At 43.3% G+C, this 20,963-nt stretch overlaps 1 protein-coding gene across 3 annotated transcripts in view; it reads left to right on the forward strand.

Annotated features, from left to right (window-relative positions):
- The window catches only part of COL4A2 (collagen type IV alpha 2 chain), a 187,655-nt gene that overhangs the window by 112,535 nt on the left and 54,157 nt on the right, over window positions 1-20,963 (forward strand). For all 3 annotated transcript variants that reach the window (XM_045821225.1, XM_045821224.1, XM_045821223.1), the window contains exons 7-18: window positions 2,973-3,089; window positions 4,576-4,647; window positions 5,030-5,065; window positions 5,172-5,234; window positions 7,517-7,552; window positions 10,782-10,823; window positions 12,574-12,669; window positions 14,393-14,428; window positions 15,041-15,091; window positions 16,025-16,069; window positions 19,819-19,872; window positions 20,705-20,771. In XM_045821225.1, coding sequence (XP_045677181.1) covers window positions 2,973-3,089; window positions 4,576-4,647; window positions 5,030-5,065; window positions 5,172-5,234; window positions 7,517-7,552; window positions 10,782-10,823; window positions 12,574-12,669; window positions 14,393-14,428; window positions 15,041-15,091; window positions 16,025-16,069; window positions 19,819-19,872; window positions 20,705-20,771 — 715 coding nt within the window. The remainder of the gene's footprint in view (window positions 1-2,972; window positions 3,090-4,575; window positions 4,648-5,029; window positions 5,066-5,171; window positions 5,235-7,516; window positions 7,553-10,781; window positions 10,824-12,573; window positions 12,670-14,392; window positions 14,429-15,040; window positions 15,092-16,024; window positions 16,070-19,818; window positions 19,873-20,704; window positions 20,772-20,963) is intronic.

Raw genomic sequence — 20,963 nt, forward strand, 5'->3', positions numbered from 1 at the left:
AGCTAAACCTCCTTTTTTGTTTATAACATAAAACTTGTGGGGCTATATGTGCGTCTCTTTCCCCTGGAATCCAGTCAAACGTTGGACAAATTGTTTCTTAGACTTGGCTTCGGAACTGAGGATACTTTGCTAGAAGTGGACAGTTGTTTTGTAATGAAAAGCTAGTGCCTTGCTGAGATATGCCCAATAAAGAGCCAGTCTTGAACTTTTGTTTGAACTGTAGAACAACCTGAATATAAAGTAGCACAGCCAAGGACGTGGATGGAAGGAATCCCTGCTGAACATTTGCGTAGCTTCTCAAATTCTTTGTAGTAACCACACGTGAACGAGAAGAGGCATGGATTATCCATGAGAAAATCTCAACATGCAATATAATGTGTTTTTCTAACCTAGTTTACTTTACTTCTTGTGGCACAAAAAAATAAACAAAGCAGCCTGAGTCACAGCCGTCTTCGCAGGGATCTGCAGCAGATTTCCCAGGGCCGGCTTCCTGCAGATGCCCTGCTCCGGGGTAGACGCGTCTTTCACACTCTCAGACCCACCCCGTCTGCCTGCTGCTGAGTTTGGGAGCATCTGCTCCGGGACCCTCACACACACACAGTGTCGGCGCCCGTGCCCTCCGGATACGTGTCCTCTCTCACCATCTCACATGTGCACACGCACGCTTATGCATGTGTGCGCACACTCACCTATGCAGCGGTGTGCACACATGCATACATGTATACACACACATGCACACATCCCCCCGGCCACACTAGCAGGGCTGCCCCCTTGCAGAAGAACAGAGGAAGAGTGTGAGTCATCACAGAGAGTTGCTTTTTCTTCCGATTTTCAGCTCTGCATTCAAGAAGGCTTTGGCCACAGTAGAAGGAAGCAGTCAGAGCTAAAGAAAGGAAGTCACAGTGACCATGACATGAGACCTGCATGACCACTGATCCCAAGTGTTGCCTGGATGGGGCACTCAGACAGATAATGTCAGCTCTCAACAGATAAGGAAATAGCACTCACACTAGTCAGAATCTGGAGATTTCAAGAATTAGACAAGTAATGAAAGTTTTTCTACCAACTATCTCAAACTAAATCGCCCATTTTTTGAACTACTTTCTTGACTCTGAACTGTTCATCATTTTTTGTCTTCCGGAAGTTGAACTCTGAGTCTAAATGGAGTGACATTATGGAAAAATATTGTAACTAATCTGTGTCATATTTTAGTTCATTTTTCCACCTCATACTCATTTAATATCAGAAGCAAATATTTCACAAGTAAGAAAGAAAGTAATCATATGGGGGAGTGATCATGATGAGCAAACAGATAGCTGATCATTTTTTATAGAATCTTGGTGCTGCTAAATGTAGTCGCTTTAAGCACAGAACTCTTATACTATATATCAACTTAAATGTCACCTGCCATATCTAAGCTGTTAACGAGTGTAGCACTTGAAGGACCTGGGTAATTTTAGCTATTTAGAAGTCATATATAAAAAATGATGTGCAGTAAAATCTTAGAGTTGTATCATACAGAAATGTATCTAATCAGATGAACAAAAAGAGATGGGCATTTAGCTCAATATAACTGATATTTTTCTTTGAAGCACAATTTCAAAAGAATTGATATGCAAACTCAAAGTGACTTAAATCAATTCTAAGGAAATCAGAAAGACCCATAGCAGACAGGTAATCCAGGAGAAGAATGAGGAACTCAATGGCACATTTTAAGCAAAGGCATCCTAGGATACCACACATCCTGAACAGAACATCTGCAGAGCTTGTTTCCTCAGGCTTGGTTTGAAAGATGAGCTTTCAGAAACCCTCCCGAAAGAGACCTTGGCTTTGAAGACCATCAGACAGCTGGCTCTGGAACACGATGTGCAGCACGGTTGCCAGAAGCGGTCGGGATTTCTCTGACCCCCAGAGGGCTGACTAGATGGTCTGCTGGGTCTCTTATCTGGTGGCCCCCCTTAAAGCAATGGCTTTGAACAGCTCAAGCACAACGATGTGCAAACAAAAAAAATTATACTTTTCTTATTATATTTCTTAGTAGTATTTAGAGTACAGACACTCTGTAGAATCTGTTCATTTGTCTTGAAATTTCACAGATTTCTCAAAGTAAATCTAAAAAACATCCTCATGGCCTCAAAAATCAATCTGAGACATATATTTTGGCCTATTACCAAGGAAATCAACATTTTAAAGAGTCACATAATAAGAAAGCCTCTTTAGTGTAAACAGTAACAAAATGGGCTGTGGTCTCATAAATTATAGATTGTTAACCCCACGCTTGGAACATCTCCCGGAACCAGCTGAGGTGCCCCCAGACCTCACCTGGCCCTCTCTCGTATTCAGAAGACATTCGACCGTGTTGCCTCCCCTCTCTCACCACACATCATAGAACACCTGACTTGCTTTCTCTTCATGTTTAAAATCTAAAAAGGGGCGTTCCCACAGAACATAAACAGGAAATCCGTTCTTCCAGCTATGCCTTAGCCATTGGCTCTCTTAATTGTGTAGGACGTGGGTCTGTCAAACTACCCAGAGCCAGTTGGCCACCACAGATAATGGCGTCTTTGTTGTCCTTGAGAAGAAGATTGCTGCTTCTAGAACTTTTTCCTAGAATGTTTAAATCCACACCTCCCCTGCCCCTGCCAAACCGGGCCTCCCAGTCGCCCAATGCAGCAAGGTAGTAAAAATGCTGAGATAGTTTACTGCCCACCAAAACCCTTGAGAAACAGAACTTCTTCTCGAAGGCCTTTTCCTGCTTGGAACTCCACCTCTGTGCCCTTGTCTACCTAATCTTTCTTTCTTTCATTCATTCATTCATTCATTCATTCATTCATTCATTTGGAGCTGGCTCACCCCTTGGATTCATGCCTGGGGCATCTCTGGTGAGAAGATTTGATACTGTTTTATCACACAGTTATATGAAAACTAAACACCTATGGGCTGGATGACTTACTGCCATTTCTCGTTCCCAGGGACACCCTGGGCAAGGTGGACCCAGAGGACCACCTGGCTACGATGGCTGCAACGGGACCAGGGGAGACGTGGGCCAGCAGGGACAACCTGGCTCCGAGGGCTTCCCCGGACCTGCTGTGAGTATCATCAGCCCAGCACATGCAGTCCACGAGGTTGACTCTGAACCTGGGTGGCTGGCACTTGTTGGCGGAAATGCACGGAAGAGGCCGTATCCCAGGCTCTCTTTCATGGTCCCCAGAGGCCCAGCACAGGACCCTGAAGACACTGTCTTAGAGAAACTTTCTAAGGATGGTGTGTTGCCTTCATTTCACTCACTTGTAGGGGCTGCAGGCACGTGCTACACCTGCCTTTTATACTGAGAAAATTGCTCGTATTTTATTGGTCAGGATGAAGTCCACATCCCTGCTGAGATTTTCTTGCAGACATCTAGGCATGATTTTCCTGAATTCGAATAACTTTATTTTCTGTATTCATTTTTAAATGTTAGCTTAGAAAATCATTGGTTGGTTTATATTGTTCACTCCCACCTTCTTCCAAGTGTCACTTCATTTCCTCCCATGCTCTGATTCAAGTAACCGTGAATCATAGGGTAAGCATAAAACTAAAATTTTAAAAAGCTTAAAGCTTGACAAAGTTAGTAGTTACCATCTTTATTAGATTCTGAAATCCACTGTGACATGAAAGAACAATGGTACGCTCCAGCATATACAATACAGGAGTTTGTTCTTTTTTTAAGGGAGCACTTTCACATATTGATCTATCTCGTGGCCTCATTTAGTTTTCAGTGTCTTTGCAAAGAGTATGGAAACATTGTTAGGTAGCATATTGCCACCCTCTTGCCACCAAAATACTGAAGATTCAGGATCACACTCACGTTTGATTTGGTAGAACTGGTTTGAGGGGGGAGTAACAGTCATGAACGCATTTCACCTGTTCCCCTGAGGCCGCTCGGTGTCCGGCTCACCTGCAGGTCTTCCAGCTCCTGCTTCTCTCTTTTTTACACGATTCAATTTTTAATAAGCTGCATCATTTTCTAGTCCATTCTAATAAAATAACTTTTGTCAGCAACAAGTATGTTCATTACTTTAAAATATTGATTTTATATGTAGATAGTAAGACATGTATACATGTACATTTGTAGTATGCAAATACCATGTATATTTGACACGATTTTAGTTTTAAAGAGTGACTCAGTATCTCTCCCACAAACGGTGCTTCAGAAGGCAGGTTAATACTTTCAGTACACTAATGCCAAAGAAAACACAAAATAATACTACACAGAAGAAGAACATGTTGGTATACTAAAGGATTAGTTTACTGAGCATTCATTTGGGGTTTTGAAAATAATTCAAATCCTATAAAGTATTTCCATTGTAACTTTAAAGAAAGATACTACTGGATAAACATGAAAGTAAAAGTCTCACCTTTGTGGTTGAATGAATGCAGTGCTTGGTCTATAGAATAAACTAAACAAGCCATATGAATAATTAGATGTTGCCCATAAAAGTCAATATCTAATCATCCAAATGACTGTAGCTTCTCTAAATGTTAATGGACTATCTTTGCCTTTTTCCTCTTTCTACCACATACGTATTACTTTAGGGGCCCCAAGGACCCAAAGGGCAGAAAGGCGAACCTTATGCACTATCCGAAAAGGACCGTGACAAATACAGGGTAAGTTTGCTAGAGATGGGAGACGTGATTAAGTGATCCAGTGTAAATTATTGATTAACAAAATTGATTTCCAAGTAAAGTCTGAGTTGTAAGAAGGAATGGAGTAGAGGAGTGCACAGATAGAATAATGGAATAATCCAAAATCATGTCTACTTAAAAAATCACCTTAATTCTTTTCAGGATGTTTTTCCATCTTATATTAAATTGTGGGTACATCCTCTCCCATATTCAAAATACCTTAGATATTAGGTTGATTAACATTACCGAGTCCTGTTAGGGTCATTATAACTCATATACTTGTTTACAGTGTTGTAATAAAATGTAACTAAGTCTGAAGATCAGCTTAAAAATTAGAACTCTTAAAATTATTTCTTCTCAATAGGGTGAACCTGGAGAGCCTGGATTGATTGGTTTCCAGGTAAGTTTTCTTTTTATCGGATGATGATCCTAGAAAACTTAAGAATTCAGAACTCCAAATACCAGTCAACCGCTCTTAATGGCCTTCTTTTGTTGCCTGTCCTTAGGGGCCTCCCGGCCGCCCTGGGCCTCTGGGACCAATGGGTCCAGTTGGAGCTCCAGGAAGACCGGTAAGTATCACATATATGTGCTCACTCTTGGACTATTGCCAAGGCATCCTCTAGAGATGCAGCTCCTTCAACTGTTGATACAGGTGAAAGTTCCACGGTACAACTATAATGCTTGTGATTGCTACAAAACAAAACAGGTCACCCCTTGCCTATATTTTGCTGCTATTAAGTTTGAAGAATGAGGACCCAAATTTGTGGTCACCAGATCACTGCCAACTATGTCAAATTTAAACTTGCTGCTGGCTGGGTGCTATTCCAGTCACACACAAGGTCTCTCTGCCCCACACCCAGCCAGCTGACCAGGGGGCTGTCATCCCTGGGCAAAGCAAACCAAAGTCCAGCTGGGTGATAAGAAGGAAGTGGGCTCTGCCTAGACTTGGCCACCATAGCTGGTGTGTCATACCTGGGCATCATCATTATGGAAGGTGTATCACACCTGGGCATGGCCATCATAGCAGGTGTATCACACCTGAGCATGGCCATTATAGCAGGTATGTCACACCTGGGCATGGCCATCATAGCAGGTGTATCACACCTGGGCTTGACCATCATAGCAGGTATGTGACACCTGGGTGTGGTCATTATAGCAGGTATATCACACCTGGGCATGGCCATTATAGCAAAATTATACTACACCTGGGTATGTCCATCACAGCAGGTGCATTGACCTGGTCATGGCCATTATAACAAGTAAAATATTGGACATTGATTAATAAAATGGCCCTAGTGCCCCACCTGAATGGGAGTCTAGGGGTGTTTACTGCTCCCACAGTTCAAATGTTAAGAGTAAGGTACCCTGGCTGGTGTCACTCAGTGGATTGAGTGCAGGCTACAAACCAAAGGGTTGCCAGTTGAATTCCCAGTCAAGACACATGCCTGGGTTGTGGACCAGGCCTCTGGTACTGAGGTGTGCAGGAGGCAACCACACATTGATATTTCTCTCCCTCTCTTTCTCCTTCTCTTCCCCATCTCTAAAAATGAATAAACAAAATCTTTTTAAAAAAGAGTAAGGTGCAACAAGACAAATACTTGGATGAAGGAGGGGAGAGGAGGAGAGAGGAGAGCAGCCCCCAGGCCACTCCCACCACTGCATAAGGGACCCAGGAGATACACTAGCGAGTTCAGGAAGGTTTTTGACTTTCATTCCACACATTTTTTAGTAGTAAGACCAATAAACCTTAAGTTTAAGAAGGAGAGATTTGGGCTTCAGGTGAGAGAGACCTCACAAAAAACAATTGCTCAAGCTGAGGGAGATTCTCAAGGGAGGTTGTGGTATCAGGCTCTTGGCAGATACTGGGAAACACTGGGGACACGTGTGCTTGGAAAGAGTATTCATAACTTCCTTGAGGCTATAGATAATAATAATAATAATTTATTTAATTGATTTTGTTTTTACAAATCAAGTTTCCCTAGTGTTGTAAAAGTCGTTTTTGCAAATAGCCCACTGCTATGAAAGATTTGACCAAATGGAATGAAATAGGGATTCTATGATGAGAGGTTCTCTTCTCTCCTGTTGCCTATGGTTGTTGACTCAAAGCAGACACGCCACATGGTTGGGAGTGGGGGTTATACTTTAAATACACAGTTCAGGGAAATATGAAACAACAGGTTGTACCTGCTGGGTCCTTGGCTGATTTGACAACTTCTTCGTATGACAAGTTCTTCGTATGGCCATTAAAATCACCCACAGTCCCCCACCTGTCCATTTCTGTGTACTTAGACACAAACTTTTGTTTTCGTGCACTTTTAAAACTTCATCATAAGTGGGGTGTTGACACTGAATTCTTTGTAGACAGACACATGGTGATGTTTGTGGGTGGACTTTCCAGTATCGGCCTGTAGATTAATTCTGCCTGTGAACATTAGCTGACCAGCAGAAAGTGCTAGACAGTGGCCAGCAGGCAACTCCAGAGGGAGTCCTTAGAAAGGGTCTCCGCAGTGGCAGGGTCTGGGGCCTTGGAGAGGGAGCAGAGCAAACATGGTTGGAGGGGGCTTGGAGAGGGAGCAGAGCTAAGACATGGGTGAAGTCAAAAGCCTAAACTCAGGAAAGCTAACCCAAAACAGCTGTGTGTGGACAGCCGGCCAATTCTGGGAACTGGGCCTGACCCCAGCCCTCTACCCCCCGGGCATTCCTGCCTGCTGAGACAGATGTATCAGAAACCTCTATACATACAACATGATGTTCTAAATATACAGCGAATGGCTTTCCCAGACCTTCTAGCAGATGTTACTTGGGTCCTAGGATAAATAAACAGTTTACAGATTTCTTTGTATTTGTGCAGGGACCGCCTGGACCCCCTGGACCAAAAGGACAGCAAGTAAGTTGATTGTTGGGGGTGAGAAGAGGGAAGGGGGGACTTAACACATCTGTGTATATCTTTCTGGACCATACAGCTACTTAATGGGCAACTATAGATTGCTTATTTCATGATGATAACCATTTTGTAGGTTTGTAAGACTTAATGTTATAAACTCCAAAGATAAATCCAGCGGTACCTCTGGAGTAGCTGGCACATGACATCAGTGCATGTGTTAAATGATTTGTTTGCAAATCACATAACATTCCTGTTGTATGAGAATCAAACTGGTAACTGTTTGATTGGGAATCAAGATTTAGGGACACCTCATTTTTATCTGTATATGTAAATTTATGAGAATGGGCAAAATGTAGCCATGTGGGTGTGCAGGGGTGGGGGACGGGTACCAGTGGCTTTCCTACCTGGATGTAATTAGGTTCTGCAAGGCTGTCGTGTCAGCCTCTAGGGATATATAGTCAATGACTTTCAACTTCGGCTGGAGCCCAAAGCTGTATTGCTTGTACCAGAGAACGATTATTAAGTTGGTTGGAGCACAGCAAAGTAGGGGGCTTTTTAGAACTTGGAGACAGAGCTAGAGTTCATTGCGGTTTGTGAATGTTGTTAGGTGAATGTCCAAGACAAACGGTAGGAGGTTAGTGAAGGAAGTATTTGATCAAAACTTGACATGAGACTATGCTGTACACGTAATACAAAACAATATTGAATGTAAACTAAAATTTTAAAAAAAATTTTTAAATTGATATGAGTCAGCTACTGGGCCACCATTACCAACATTTAAGGACCATTCCGTGGCCTGCATGTGGCTAAGGCCATCTCCCGGCCTGTATACTCCCATGCCTGTGCCACAGAATCCCATCTCTGTGACCTCCTGGAGACCTCATCTGCCACCACCCCCAGGCCTGCAGATCCCATCACCTCTGACAGGGCTTCTGGCTAGGGCTGGAGCTCATTAAAGCCACTGCCTCCACCACTGGGCTCCCCACTGTCTGGCAGCCCTGAGCAGGGTGGGAACGGCCCACAGCCAAGAGAAGCAGATGTAGGATGGGGTGTCTAGCCCCAAGGTCACCTCAGATCCCCACTTGGCTGCAACACAAAAGGCCTTCACCCCCTACCAGGTCACTTCCTGGTGACTTGTACAACCAGCTCATGAGGCTAAGGGACCATGGGGGCCCAAGCTGATCTCATTCTGATCTAGCCTGACTGCATTTCTGCTCTTTGATTTCAGCTCCCAGCCAGGTGGGAAAGAAGCAAAAATGCAGAAATTAATTAAATGCTTTGTTTTTATTTTCAGAGGCATTAAGGGGGTGGGAGGTATACTGCAGAGAGAGATCGGACAAGGTCCTACATGATCTTTCATGAAGATGGGAATGTAGATACCCCAAGAAAGAAGCAATTGTTTCAAGGTCAAAAAAAAGAATTACTTCTATAATGTGGTACAGGCATACCTCATTTTATTGCACTTTGCTTTATTGCGCTTCAAAGATATTGTGATTTTTTACAAATCGAAGTTTTGTGGCAACCCTGAGTGAAGCAAATCTGTTGGCATCATTTTTCCAGCAGGCTGAGGTGGTGGTTAGTATTTATTTAGCTATAAAGTATTTTTTAATTATGATACATACATAGTTATTTTAGACAATGTCATGGCACACCTAGTGGACTAGAGTATAAACATAACTTTTACATGCAAAATGAAACCAAAAAACATTATGTGATTTGCTTTATTGTGGTACTTACTTTATTGTGGTGGTCTGGAACTGAACCTGCAACATCTCCCAGGTCTACCTGTGTAGTTTTTCACCTGTGCCTATTTTAGACACCAAAGTCAAGTCAGTTCTCCCATACATGGCAACTCCACTCATGAAACTATGAAATACTTGCTAAGGCACTTGATCTAGCTTTGCCTCTTGAGCAAAAAGGAAGGTGAAGACATTGTATAAAACCCCAAGAATCACCGTCCCCTAAAATTATTAGAGGATAGGAAATGTTTATGTGAAATTAGGATTATCTTACCAAAAATGAGAAATAGCTGAGGCAGAAGAGAAAATGAATCACGATCTTCAAATATGGGACCCACGGCACGGGGGTAGATTGGCTGCTTTCTAAGTCTGAAGGGTCCAGCAAATGCTTCGAGTCACTAACCTATAGAGATGCTACAGGAGCAATTAAGAGTCAGAAAGATCTGGGATCAAACCTAGTGCTGCCACTCATTAGCTATGAGGCCTTGGTCAAAGGAAGTGACCGTTTGACCATCTGTGACACCCAGACTCATGCTGTGGTGCCGAGGACCAAAGGGAGAGTGGAGCATTTAGCATATGGACCCTGGACTGTTCTAGTCCTTGCAGCCGGTGCAGAGTCGATGATACAGTCAGTTTGCTGACCATCGGGATGTTTGTAGAGCAGAATACATTTCAAAAGGCAAATAGTAAACTATCCCCAAAAGCAACAAAATAGCTGCTTTTAGTCCACTATTTCTGAGGTTTTGCTTAGAGTATAAAATAAAGAATGTCTTAAAACCCTATCTATACCAAACGAATATCGTATCATGTTTATGAACCCCAGAGTTCCGTCACTTAGGTTTCATCTTGGGGAACGCTCAGAATACACTACGAAGTGCCACCTCCTGCAGCTGATACATCATCCCGGTTTGCTCCTGTTTGGAGTGTGTGATATCCTGGCTCAGACTTTTGTTACACGTTTACATATGGAAATAGCAAAACAAAAGACAGTAACTTTCTTTTTTAACTTTATTTTTCAATTACAGTTTACATTCAATATTATTTTGTATTAGCTTCAGGTGTACGGCATAGTGGGTAGACATTTATGTGATTTATGAAGTGATTCCCCCCCTATAAATCTAGTACCTTCTAACACCCTACGTAGTTATCACAATATTACAATCTGTATTCCCCATGCTGCACTTTACATCCCTGTGACTGTTTTGTAACTGCCAATTTGTACTTCTTATTGCTTCACTTTTCTCACCCATCTCCCCTGTCCCCCTTCTCTCTGGCAACCTTCAGTTTGATCTCTGTATCTGTGAATCTGTTTCTATTTGTTTGAGTAACTTACTTTCTGTGATTAGTTTCTGGGAGATAAAGCCAGGATGTTGTGCAAGGAGAATTGTCCAGTGATGTTGCAAATAAACTTGAGGTGTCTTTTTCAAAAATAAAATCTATTTTACTATGATTATTGACTTTTAAAAACTTACAGAAACCTATTTATCTTTCAGGGCAACAGAGGACTTGGTTTTTATGGAGAAAAGGGTGAAAAGGTAAAGGAAATGTAATAGATTAGAGCAGATGCATGAGGTGTTTAGTAGTTAGGAAAAAAACTTAATGACTATATTTTATGTTGTCCTCCTGAGGTGATCTACAAATAGACCACTTGCATAGGAAATAATTATTATAATAAAGTGCCAAGTCATCAAACACACTTCAGTGATAGTTATGGAGCAAGAAGACAGTAAAAGTGCGCCCTCTAGGGCGGCCCCAGACTTCTGCCCCAGACATAACTCCAGTCGTTCTCTGACTTGGGGGATCTGGGAGTGACTGAGGAGACAGAAACCCGAGCCTGAGACTACTGTGGAGCCAGCTTGGGGACCAGGTGACATGGCCAGCTCTGGTTGGGCTCAAAAGCAGGAAGGAGGATCGCATGGACTTTCGTAATTGCCCGCAGTGTCAGGGTTCAAAGACCACATAGCCTTCGAACAGATCACTTGAGATCAGGTACATGAAAAGCTCCACACAGCACCCACACCCAGTGAGGTAAACCCAGCAACACACAATCCCGTCACATTCACCCCAAAACCTGTAAAACAGATTGGCTCATTTGGTGTCATTTAAGCATTTTCATTTTGTTTTACTTTTTTATTGAATAGCACATTAAACTTTCACTACTCAGGTGTTAAAAGGACTTTGTTCTTTGTGTTAATACCCTACAAGAAACTATAAAAGAAAAACATTGAAACATCTAAATACATAAAAGTTTAAATTCTTGTACAATGAAATATAACAAAATAGTAAAATAGCATAAAAAGAGGATAAACCTAGGAAGAAATAATTGGGTAAAGAGAAGAATAATCACATTATATAAAATGGAAATGACGTTAATGTCTGTAATCTACAAAATGTTTATTTAAATTGTTAATAAAAAAACATAGGTAAAGAGGAGATGAATAAACTGTTTGGGTATTTTTTAGGTGTGATATTAGCAGACACTTAGGACACACTGTGGAGTACCACTTGTGCAGCTAACACATGGTCTCAGTTTCCTCCTGTTCATATTATGTGAGGCCTGGGCCCAATCTGATATTATATAATTTACACATGGAAAGAGCTAAAGAAACCACAATAACGTCCTTGTTATATCACGTAGTTCCCAGGAGATCAGGCAAGCATATTATGTTAGGATAGTTAGGATAGTTGTTAGGATAGTTGCAGATCTATGGATTTCACCATTGTGTACCACAGAGAAGAGTGATTCTTGCTAATGGTAAAAATACAAATTGAAACAATCTTTAGATGTTATACTGATTGAAGATGCTACTTTTTATTGTATAACAATACCTTTAAGGGTGAAGTAGTGGTGAAACTGGAGTAATCATTCACTCCTTGGACATTTCTTGTATCTTGGTACCAATCCCAGAAAGCAATAGAGTGATACCTGTTAAGAACTATAAATACATTTAGCCCTCAGACCTAATAATTTCCTTGTTTGGAAATGTATCATGAGGAAGTAATTCCAAAGAAGCAAATGCAGCCCAAAATTATGAACAACCTAACCAACTTTTATGCAAACACAATTATTAACACAAGTGGAATACAAATAATTTCACATTATGATTATTTCATTTTAAATTATGGCTTTTGTTGTATATTATAAATATAACACTACAAAATTGATGTGCATGGGGTAATATGCAAAGAGTGAAAATGAAGTTTGTGGTGAGATCATGCTTTTATTAAATGTTGGTAGTGTCTTCTCAATATAAAAAGACTACTGCTTTGCTAAACTATTCACAGGGTGACATGGGACTGCCAGGACCCAATGGGATTCCATCAGACGGCCATGAGGTCGTAAAGCCTACGCCAGTAGAGATCCGTCCAGATATGTATAAGGTAAAGGGGCTTCACTGAAATAAACTGTATTCCCAGTTGAACTTAAAAAAGAGAGAGAGACAAGGGAAAAAGATAAATTTCTTCAATTTTTTTCAAACAGTTCCACTTGAAGAAAAAAAAGCCTCATCATCAAATTGTGCATGAAAGCACAACTATTCTTTCAGTCAAATAACTGCATCAGCCCATCATCTTAAACAACTATGATGAATTTGAAACAACATGAGGATCCATTTTAAAAAATCTCAAATCTAGCCTTAAGTATGTGAGTCTCCAATACAGACATAGGTTATGTTCAGAGCACAGTTCAAACCCAGTGTATGAAACTATCTGACAAAATGCTGTAGTCTGCAAAATAAGCCTACTTTTACTCTTGCTGACATAAAGAATAATTGCAGGGGTTGGTGGTTATCCAAATTGATTTTGTGACCCTTATAATGTCTATTAACATTTCATTTGATTAAAAACATACCTTTAGAGTCAAATAAAAATCATCCTGCTCTACCACTGACTCATTCGGATGGGCCACTTTACCTCCCTAAGCTTTGGTGTTCCCTTGTACCAACTGAAGATAGTAAGACTGACCTGGTAGAGCTATGGAGTAGATTACAGGGAGCCACAGGTAAAACACCCAGTATAAAATCGGGCACAGTCAACCAAAGTAAAAATCCCAAACATAGAATATAATTTCCAACACTCGAGTGTCTGGATGGGGGTTGGGTGCTTGGTCATGATGGGAGAGGGGGCATGACCACTGCCTCAGTGGGGAACTAAATCCAGGCAACTGGGCTGAGTGATAGTGACTTGAGCATTGACAAAAGTGGCCTGGAAGGTGGCCGGTGCAAGGCAGAAGTGTCAAAGGAAGTTGTCAGAAGCAGGTGGTTGCGTGCAGCTGACAAAGTGAGATAGATGTCCCTAGACAACCGGACAGGAACAGGGGCTCCCCTGAGTTGTCAGAATGGATTCCGAGCAGGCTTCTGGCCCCTAGAGGTGACCTGGCCATCAGCCAGGTAGGGCCTCTGTCCAGGAGTTGAGGATAGAGCAAGATCAGAGCAGGTTCAGTCCACACTGAGATGCTCAAGCTTCCGGAACACATTTCCTTAGTTTTCTGCCACCAAGAGAGTTGGTCCAGGCCTGGGGCCTGGCCAGCCTGCGGGGGGCAGTCTTGGTCTGCAGGAACCTGGGTGCTATCTTAGCAGTATTGGAGAGCAAGGATGAGCCAGTCACAGCATTTCTTTCACCATTTTAGACCAACAGAAATGAAAAACTAGATCATACAGAGTTGGCGTTTCTTTCCAAAACCACTTTTGCTGGGGGTCTTAATATATTCCAAATGTGCCTTTTCCTCAGAGAATCCTTCTAATAATATTTTATTTAAAAGAATATTATAATTCAGGGCTCTTCTCTGGGCATATTCTCCTAGCACAGCACAGCACAGCATGTATGCTTGCCGCTGTGGAGTAATAAAGGAAACCACACAGACAGAGACAGCCATGAAGTCACATCAGAAGTAATGCACTTTAATTTACATTATGAATATCCAGAGGAAATAGTGCACATTTTTCCTCGAATTTTTGAAGCTGCAAAATACAGCGTTCTTCCATTTGTAATGATTGTTTAAAGTTTTATTAAATACTTTTCATTTCATATCATAAACCCTGATTAATCTTAAATATTACTATTCTCAAATTAATGAGTGTTTCCTATTTTTTCATTTTCTTCACAGGGTGATAAAGGAAGCAAAGGGGAAAAAGGAGGAGGGGTAAGTCAAGCAGCAAAGATGTTTCTGCTCAGTGGTGGTTCCCAGATCCCTGGTGACCCCGTTGCCGCGATGGAATGCGCAGGGGTCATCAGGGCTCGTGGACTTGCAGCTTCCAACCCATTTGTCTACAGCAAGAAAGCATTATCATTGATTTTTATGAGGTTTTATTTCCAGAAAATAGTTAGAGAATGTCTTCCTTTTTGCATAGTAAACACCAGCTAATCAGCATTTTGTGAAGTTCATAAAATGAACCTAAGTGTTTTAAAAGAGCATATGTGTGGGTGGAGGGGCCAGGTAGGCCCTGCCTCTGTTCTGGGGGCCTAAACTGGTGGTGGCTCTGCCCCCTCTTTCACTCTGTGGCGCCTGCCCCAGTCTTTACGCCCTGTCCTCCCGCACCACCACTCACTGCACGGCGATGGCAGGCGCCACCTGGGTGCTTGGTGACCCAGGCGGACTCACAGGTCGCCATGAGTCTGCCACCTCACTGAGCTGGAACAGGGCCCCCCGCGGCAGGCTGGCCGCAGTCAGGCCACTGAGGAATGGAGCCCCACCCCCTGAGCGGCTGAAGTGTGAGGTGCCGGCCCCCCCTCAGGTCTCTGTGTTCTCTCCTAGGGCATCTGGTTGAAGGGAGAAGAAGGAATCATGGGTTTTCCAGGACTCCGGGTAAGACCTGTGTTCCATAATTGTGACTTCTTTTGTTCTGAATCGATTTTTAAATCAGTGTTAATGTTTTGGAGCAGGCTTTGGTTCACAGCAAAGTTAAACCAAAAGTGCAGAGTTATTTGCCTCATACCCCCATTCCCCCCGCCACCCCAAACCAGAGTAGGCCGCTGGCTACAGTAGAAGAGATTGACATGTCATTATCACCCAATAACTCTGGTTTTTAAAACTGTGTACATGCTTTTGGAGAAAGGTAGGAGCAGAACACAAACACATTTTTGGTTATATTAGTTAGGCCAAATTAATCTGCAGTAACAAAAATGTAGACTGATTGCAGCACACAGGAAGTGGATTTCTTGCTACCCTAAGAATCCAACAAAAACATCCCTGGTGGGTTGGGGACGGCACGGAGGAGTGTCTCCTCCCAAGGAAATTCAGCCACCTGTGGCTCCCATGGCCCAGGGCAGACCCCCTCCTGAGATGGTGGCCTGAAATGGTACCTGCCCCCCTTGGCCCCCTCTCCATCAGCCAGAACTCAGTCACCTGGCCAAACCCAGCCACAGCAAGCTGGGAAATGTGGCCAAAACCAAGAGAAAGTGGCCTTGTGGCAGCCACTACCACAAAAACAAATGTTACAAGCTCCAAAATAAGAACAGAGGCTCATGAGAACTTTGGAATGCAGGCCTTTTGTTATCTTTACCACTCATACCATCTTCATGAATCTCTCCACAGTTCTTTAAGTGGTAGATATGATGTATGATATGGAAGTGTCCCTGAAATCAGCCATCTCCCTTGGAAAGGGACTTTCGGATGGTCTCAATACTTTCATGGTAGAGTGGTATGTTTCAGTCCATGTCAGCTGCCATAGTAACGCCCTCTGGGAAACATTGCTGTATGTTCTAAGCTGTTACTGCTTCTGTTTTCTTTCCTCCACAGGGTTACCCTGGCATAGATGGTGAACAAGGTGCACAAGGACAGAAAGTAAGTGTGATGCATAAACGCCATCTGCTCCAGACCTGAAACCCTCTTACCGAGGATGGACTGAAAGACTGGAATTCCAGGAACAAAAAATTTGCCCCAGGAAAAAAAATTTAATTGTCCCTGCATTTACCACAGCATAAGTAATGCTTGGTCCCAAAGCCTTTGAAATGCTTGAGTCAGATTTCTCTCGTATTTGCAAACCAGCCCTTCGGTTCCCTCCCTCCAGGCTGCCCTCACCCAGCCCCTGCCAGCCTCGGCCTCCGTGCCTTCCAGTCGCACACTCATCCTCTGTGTCATCGGGTGTCACGCTCAGGAAGGTTGTCAGCCTGGTGACCAGGGGTTCACCTACATGTTTTACATATTGACCTCACACATTTTCACGCTTTGTTTATCTTTAATGATTGACCCACTTAGTTATTTTTACCATGTGTTCTGTAGGCAGATTTTTGACAATTTTTTGAGAAGAAAACACTATGTGAGAAATGTGCTCTGAATCTGGATCAGGCTTAGAATTGTCTGAATGCTAGGTCATATGAAAGAGTACACAGAGAAATAGATATTTGAATTAATTACTTATTATCTTCACTATCCATTATTCTCACTAATTCGATCGTACAATATATAGCACATCTTCCTGTCACAGGCCCCCAGCATTCTGCCCAGAGGCAGCTACTGGTAATAGCTGTGGGTACCGTTTCAGATAAGTGCTGGCATAAAAGGACATGTATTTTTACATGTGCATAATTTAACGATGGAAAGTAAAAATATCCATATCATTCTGCCACTTGTTTTTTCATCTCGTGTGACTTGGAGATTATTCCACATTAGTGTGTTCACACATACATAGTTCTGCTAATAAGCTGTAGAAGTGCAGTAAATGGATGTACGATGTTGGCTTAACAAGCCCCTCACAGTGGTTTCCAGCTGCTTGCTCTGTTCAACAATCATGCAGTCAACATTATGGCACACACATCTGGGTGCCCCTGGGCTAGTATTTGCATAATTCAGTGCTCGTAGGTACATAGGAATAGATGTTTTTTCAAAATTGATTCAGCCCTGGCCAAGTGGTAAGAGCGTCGTCCCGATACACAGCAGCTGCAGACTCGATCCCCAGTCAGAGCACACACAAGAATCCACCAATGAATGCATAAATAAATGGAACAACAAATTGATATTTCTCTCTCTCTCTCTCTCTCTCCCCCACTCCCTGCCTCACCTGTCCCACCCCACCCACTTTAAAAACAATAAATAAATAAATAATTGGTTCAGACTGCTGCCAGTCCACTGAGTGACTGGAGAGACTTAAGGACCCTGGTAGTGAGCAACAGGTCTTGTCAGCGCCCCTGCGACTACAGAGGGGACTTGACCTCCCAGATTTGGTTTCTGACCCCCACTGGCCCTAGACTCAGGCGTCCTGCTCCCATACTCCGGTTTTGGCCATTCACAATGAGTACCAACCTTGATTCCTTCCTGCAGCACCAGTTGACCTTATTTTTCCTATTCCCATCCTTTTATCTTAAACCCAACCAGGGATGGCCCCTCGTTACACCCATCCTCTCATAATATTAGTAACGGACAGGAGCACCCCCAAAGGTTGTGTTCCTGGAGCCAGCTGCTGTCCCTGCAGCACCCCCAACTAAAGGCCAAAAGGCCAGTTTCTGGCTGGTTTAAGGACTATAGTATGTGAGTGCTGTAAAGGGACAGAGGAGTAAAGCAAACATTAACATTTAAAAGTAATTTGTTTCAACCCACTCCGTGTAATTAAACTATAACTGTTAATACTTTGATTGCCTGCCATGTGCTAGTGAAATCATAATTATGATTTGTTTTTCTACACCCAACACTAAGGAATTACAGTGTTTTTAAAGTAGAGTTCAACATAGCCACCCCCTAGAACTCAAAAGTTAATGAAGGACAGGATGTTCCCCAGGCGCTGACCCCCTGGGGCGTCTGACTGCTGTGGCCCAGATGCTGGGATCCAGGGCTCACGTTTTCCAGCTTGCTTTCTGCACTTGCAACAACCAGGGAGATGCAGATGCTTCCAATTAGGTGGGGCATCTCCGATGCTGTGAGGAAATCGTTTCCTCGACTCTCAACATAGGAAATGCCCAGGGCGCACACGCACACACACACACACGGCTGAGGCGTCCTGCGTGTTCCCACCACACTGCACCATAGATGTGTCTACCATGTGTTATCTTACTTGCCAAGTTGCCAAGACTCCCCAACTAACATCTCAGTTGTACTCACAGACTTTAGTTTTAGGCTGTAAAATGGAACCAGTAATCAAAGGCAGCTCCAAGGAGCAACTGTGAACACCAACATAAACAATGTATCGAAATAGGATAAACGGAAAAAGAGAAGATTCTGGGAAAGATTTTTCTTTCTCTCCTGGAGCAAAGAATCGGCTCCCCCTCCCTCATTTCTCCAGGGATTGATAGAACTTTAATTAGTTCTGGGGATGCTTGTTATTGCTTGTTGATGATGCCACAACATGGCTGATCAGTGTGGGGTGGCGTGGAATGGTGTGTACATGTGACAAAGTCCAGCGTATTGTTCGAGCTGGATTGTTGTGTCAGCCCTGGACACAGCTTCGACTGGATCCCTAGTTGCCAACTCCCCCATCATTGGCAGGCTCTTTAGTGATCCCTGACATATCTCAGGAGGTGGCCTCTAAATAGAAAATCATTTTTCCTATCGGAAAAAGGTACCTTCACTTTTGAATCTCCAGGTTTACTTAGTGTAAAAGAAAGTCAGTCTAAATTATGGACCCACCATGAAAAACACAAAAGTAAGCCAATCTTAGTTCATTCTAAACAACATGACTTTCAGCCTACATGCTCCTAGATTTCAAACTATGTTGTAAAATGATCATGTAAAGTCCATTTTTTTCTACCACTGGCAGCTGGCATTCAAATTTGGGGGGCCAACTGTACATATTCTTTAGCAAGATGAAATAAGTTTCTAGATTATTTTTGAAACTTTACATATCTACCCAAATATGATAGGGCTTTTTCTGATGCATAGCTGAGGGAATTAGAAAGCAACAGTTAGCACTAGACATTTTCTTTCATAAAGAAGAAAACATCTAAACAGAGAGGCTTTAGTGCTCCTATTTGGCATTAATGGAAATTTCTCAGAAACCTATCTAGAAGGAAGGTTTTAACAGATGCGTCAGGTTGTCAGCATTTGACCCCACCGTTTGATTATAAAATCTCTTAGCCTCTGCCTCTGTGCCTCCGGAAGGGGTGCAGTAGACAGGAAGGACACAGCAGCCTCTGAGAACACTTCTTGCTCAAAAGGTGTCCCTGAACCTGAAGACGCCTCTAGATCTATCAACCAATTTAGAGGAAATAGAAGGGAAAGAGAAGCACATTCTACACACCGTAAGGGTGAGGTGGGTCCAGTCCACCACGTCGTTGGCTCTTTGCAGTGCCAAAAACCCGGTTTCTTCAATAACAGCAACAAAAAGTTACTAAAGAAGTAGGAAGGAAGAAGAAACTGTTATGAATCATGAGAAAATTAAGAGACACATCAGCCAAATGTCATGTTTAGACTTTGGGTCCTGATTCAAATAAAGCCACTTTAACAAAACATTTTTGAAACCAAAATCAGAAAAAATTAAACTGAGACTGGGTAGGAGGTGATTTTAATGAATTATTGTTCATTTCATTAGACATAATAAAGATCTTTTGGTCAGTCCTTTAAATTATAGAGATAAGAATAAGCACCAAACATCTCTCCTGCAGGGAAGCAGAGGACCCGATGGCTTCCCAGGCCCCGATGGGCTCCGAGGACCCAAGGTGAGCCTGGTTTTCAGTTCCTCTCTTTGGGTGGCGTTCTGATGGCCTCCTACTCCCCACGTTGGACAGGGCGGTGGCGTCTGTCCCAACTAAGAATAGATATCCAGACACCCAACACCCCGCAGTGGGGAGATGAGATGGACATTCATTCGTTAGTCACGTACATCCCAGCCTCAGGATGCTACACGCCACACGGGCAGAGGCTGCACTGGGGCAGAGTGAACCAGCAGGACTGGGGGAGGGCTTTGTGGTAACAAGAGGGTGGGGCACCCCTGGTTCCCAAGGGAGGATGTGACTGACATGTTTAGATCTTGCATGGGCTGGCAGGGCAGTGAAACCCAGTCGTCTGAGGACCAGGTAAGGTCCAGCTACACCAGCTGATGGGGACACTAGCCAAAGAGGGAGCCTTTCCTGCTCGATGTGGGACATGTCCAGTGAGGACGGGGAACTCGCAGGCCTGTGGGACCCAGTGAGGCTCAGAGTTGTTAGCTCTTGCAACCCAGATGGCATTGCGTCAGGGTGTTGTTGAGTCACCCCCGGCTCACCCTGCAGGGTGACTCAGATACCATTCTCAACAATGAAACAGCCCACCCTGCAGAAAGCAGCCTCCTGACTGGGTCTAGTATCTGACAAGGATTTCAAGGTGGCATTGGCACAGCCCACTTGGTTGTCCATCGGTGTGTCTGGGATGCCTGGACTTAGTGCCTCGGCATAATGGAGATGGAGCCCCAGGGCAGAGTCTATGGCTCAGTTACTCAGAAGAGTATGCTAGGTCCAAAACTCCAAAAGGTTGGTCTCACATTCTTCTGTTTCCTCCTTTTTTTTTCTCCAGGGAGAAGTGGGTGACCGAGGCCTCCCAGGCCCACCTGCCCCCATCCTCCATCCTGCCCTAGTTAAAGGTTTGTATGCAACTTCTCTTTCATGAGAGTGTTCGTTCTCTTCTGTTAGGGACGCAGAATCATGAACTTTCAAGAAAGATTTATCTAAGTAAAACAAAAGATGTTCAGACCACAGCTTTGTAGAATCTGTTTGTGTGCACCTTCCCTCGTGGCTTCAGTGTGGTATCCCAGGAGAGCCTCACTTTGCCTGAG

The sequence above is a fragment of the Phyllostomus hastatus genome, unplaced genomic scaffold (genome assembly GCF_019186645.2).
Source record: "Phyllostomus hastatus isolate PE091 unplaced genomic scaffold, TTU_PhHast_1.1 phas_scaffold_46, whole genome shotgun sequence".
Lineage (NCBI taxonomy): Eukaryota > Metazoa > Chordata > Mammalia > Chiroptera > Phyllostomidae > Phyllostomus > Phyllostomus hastatus.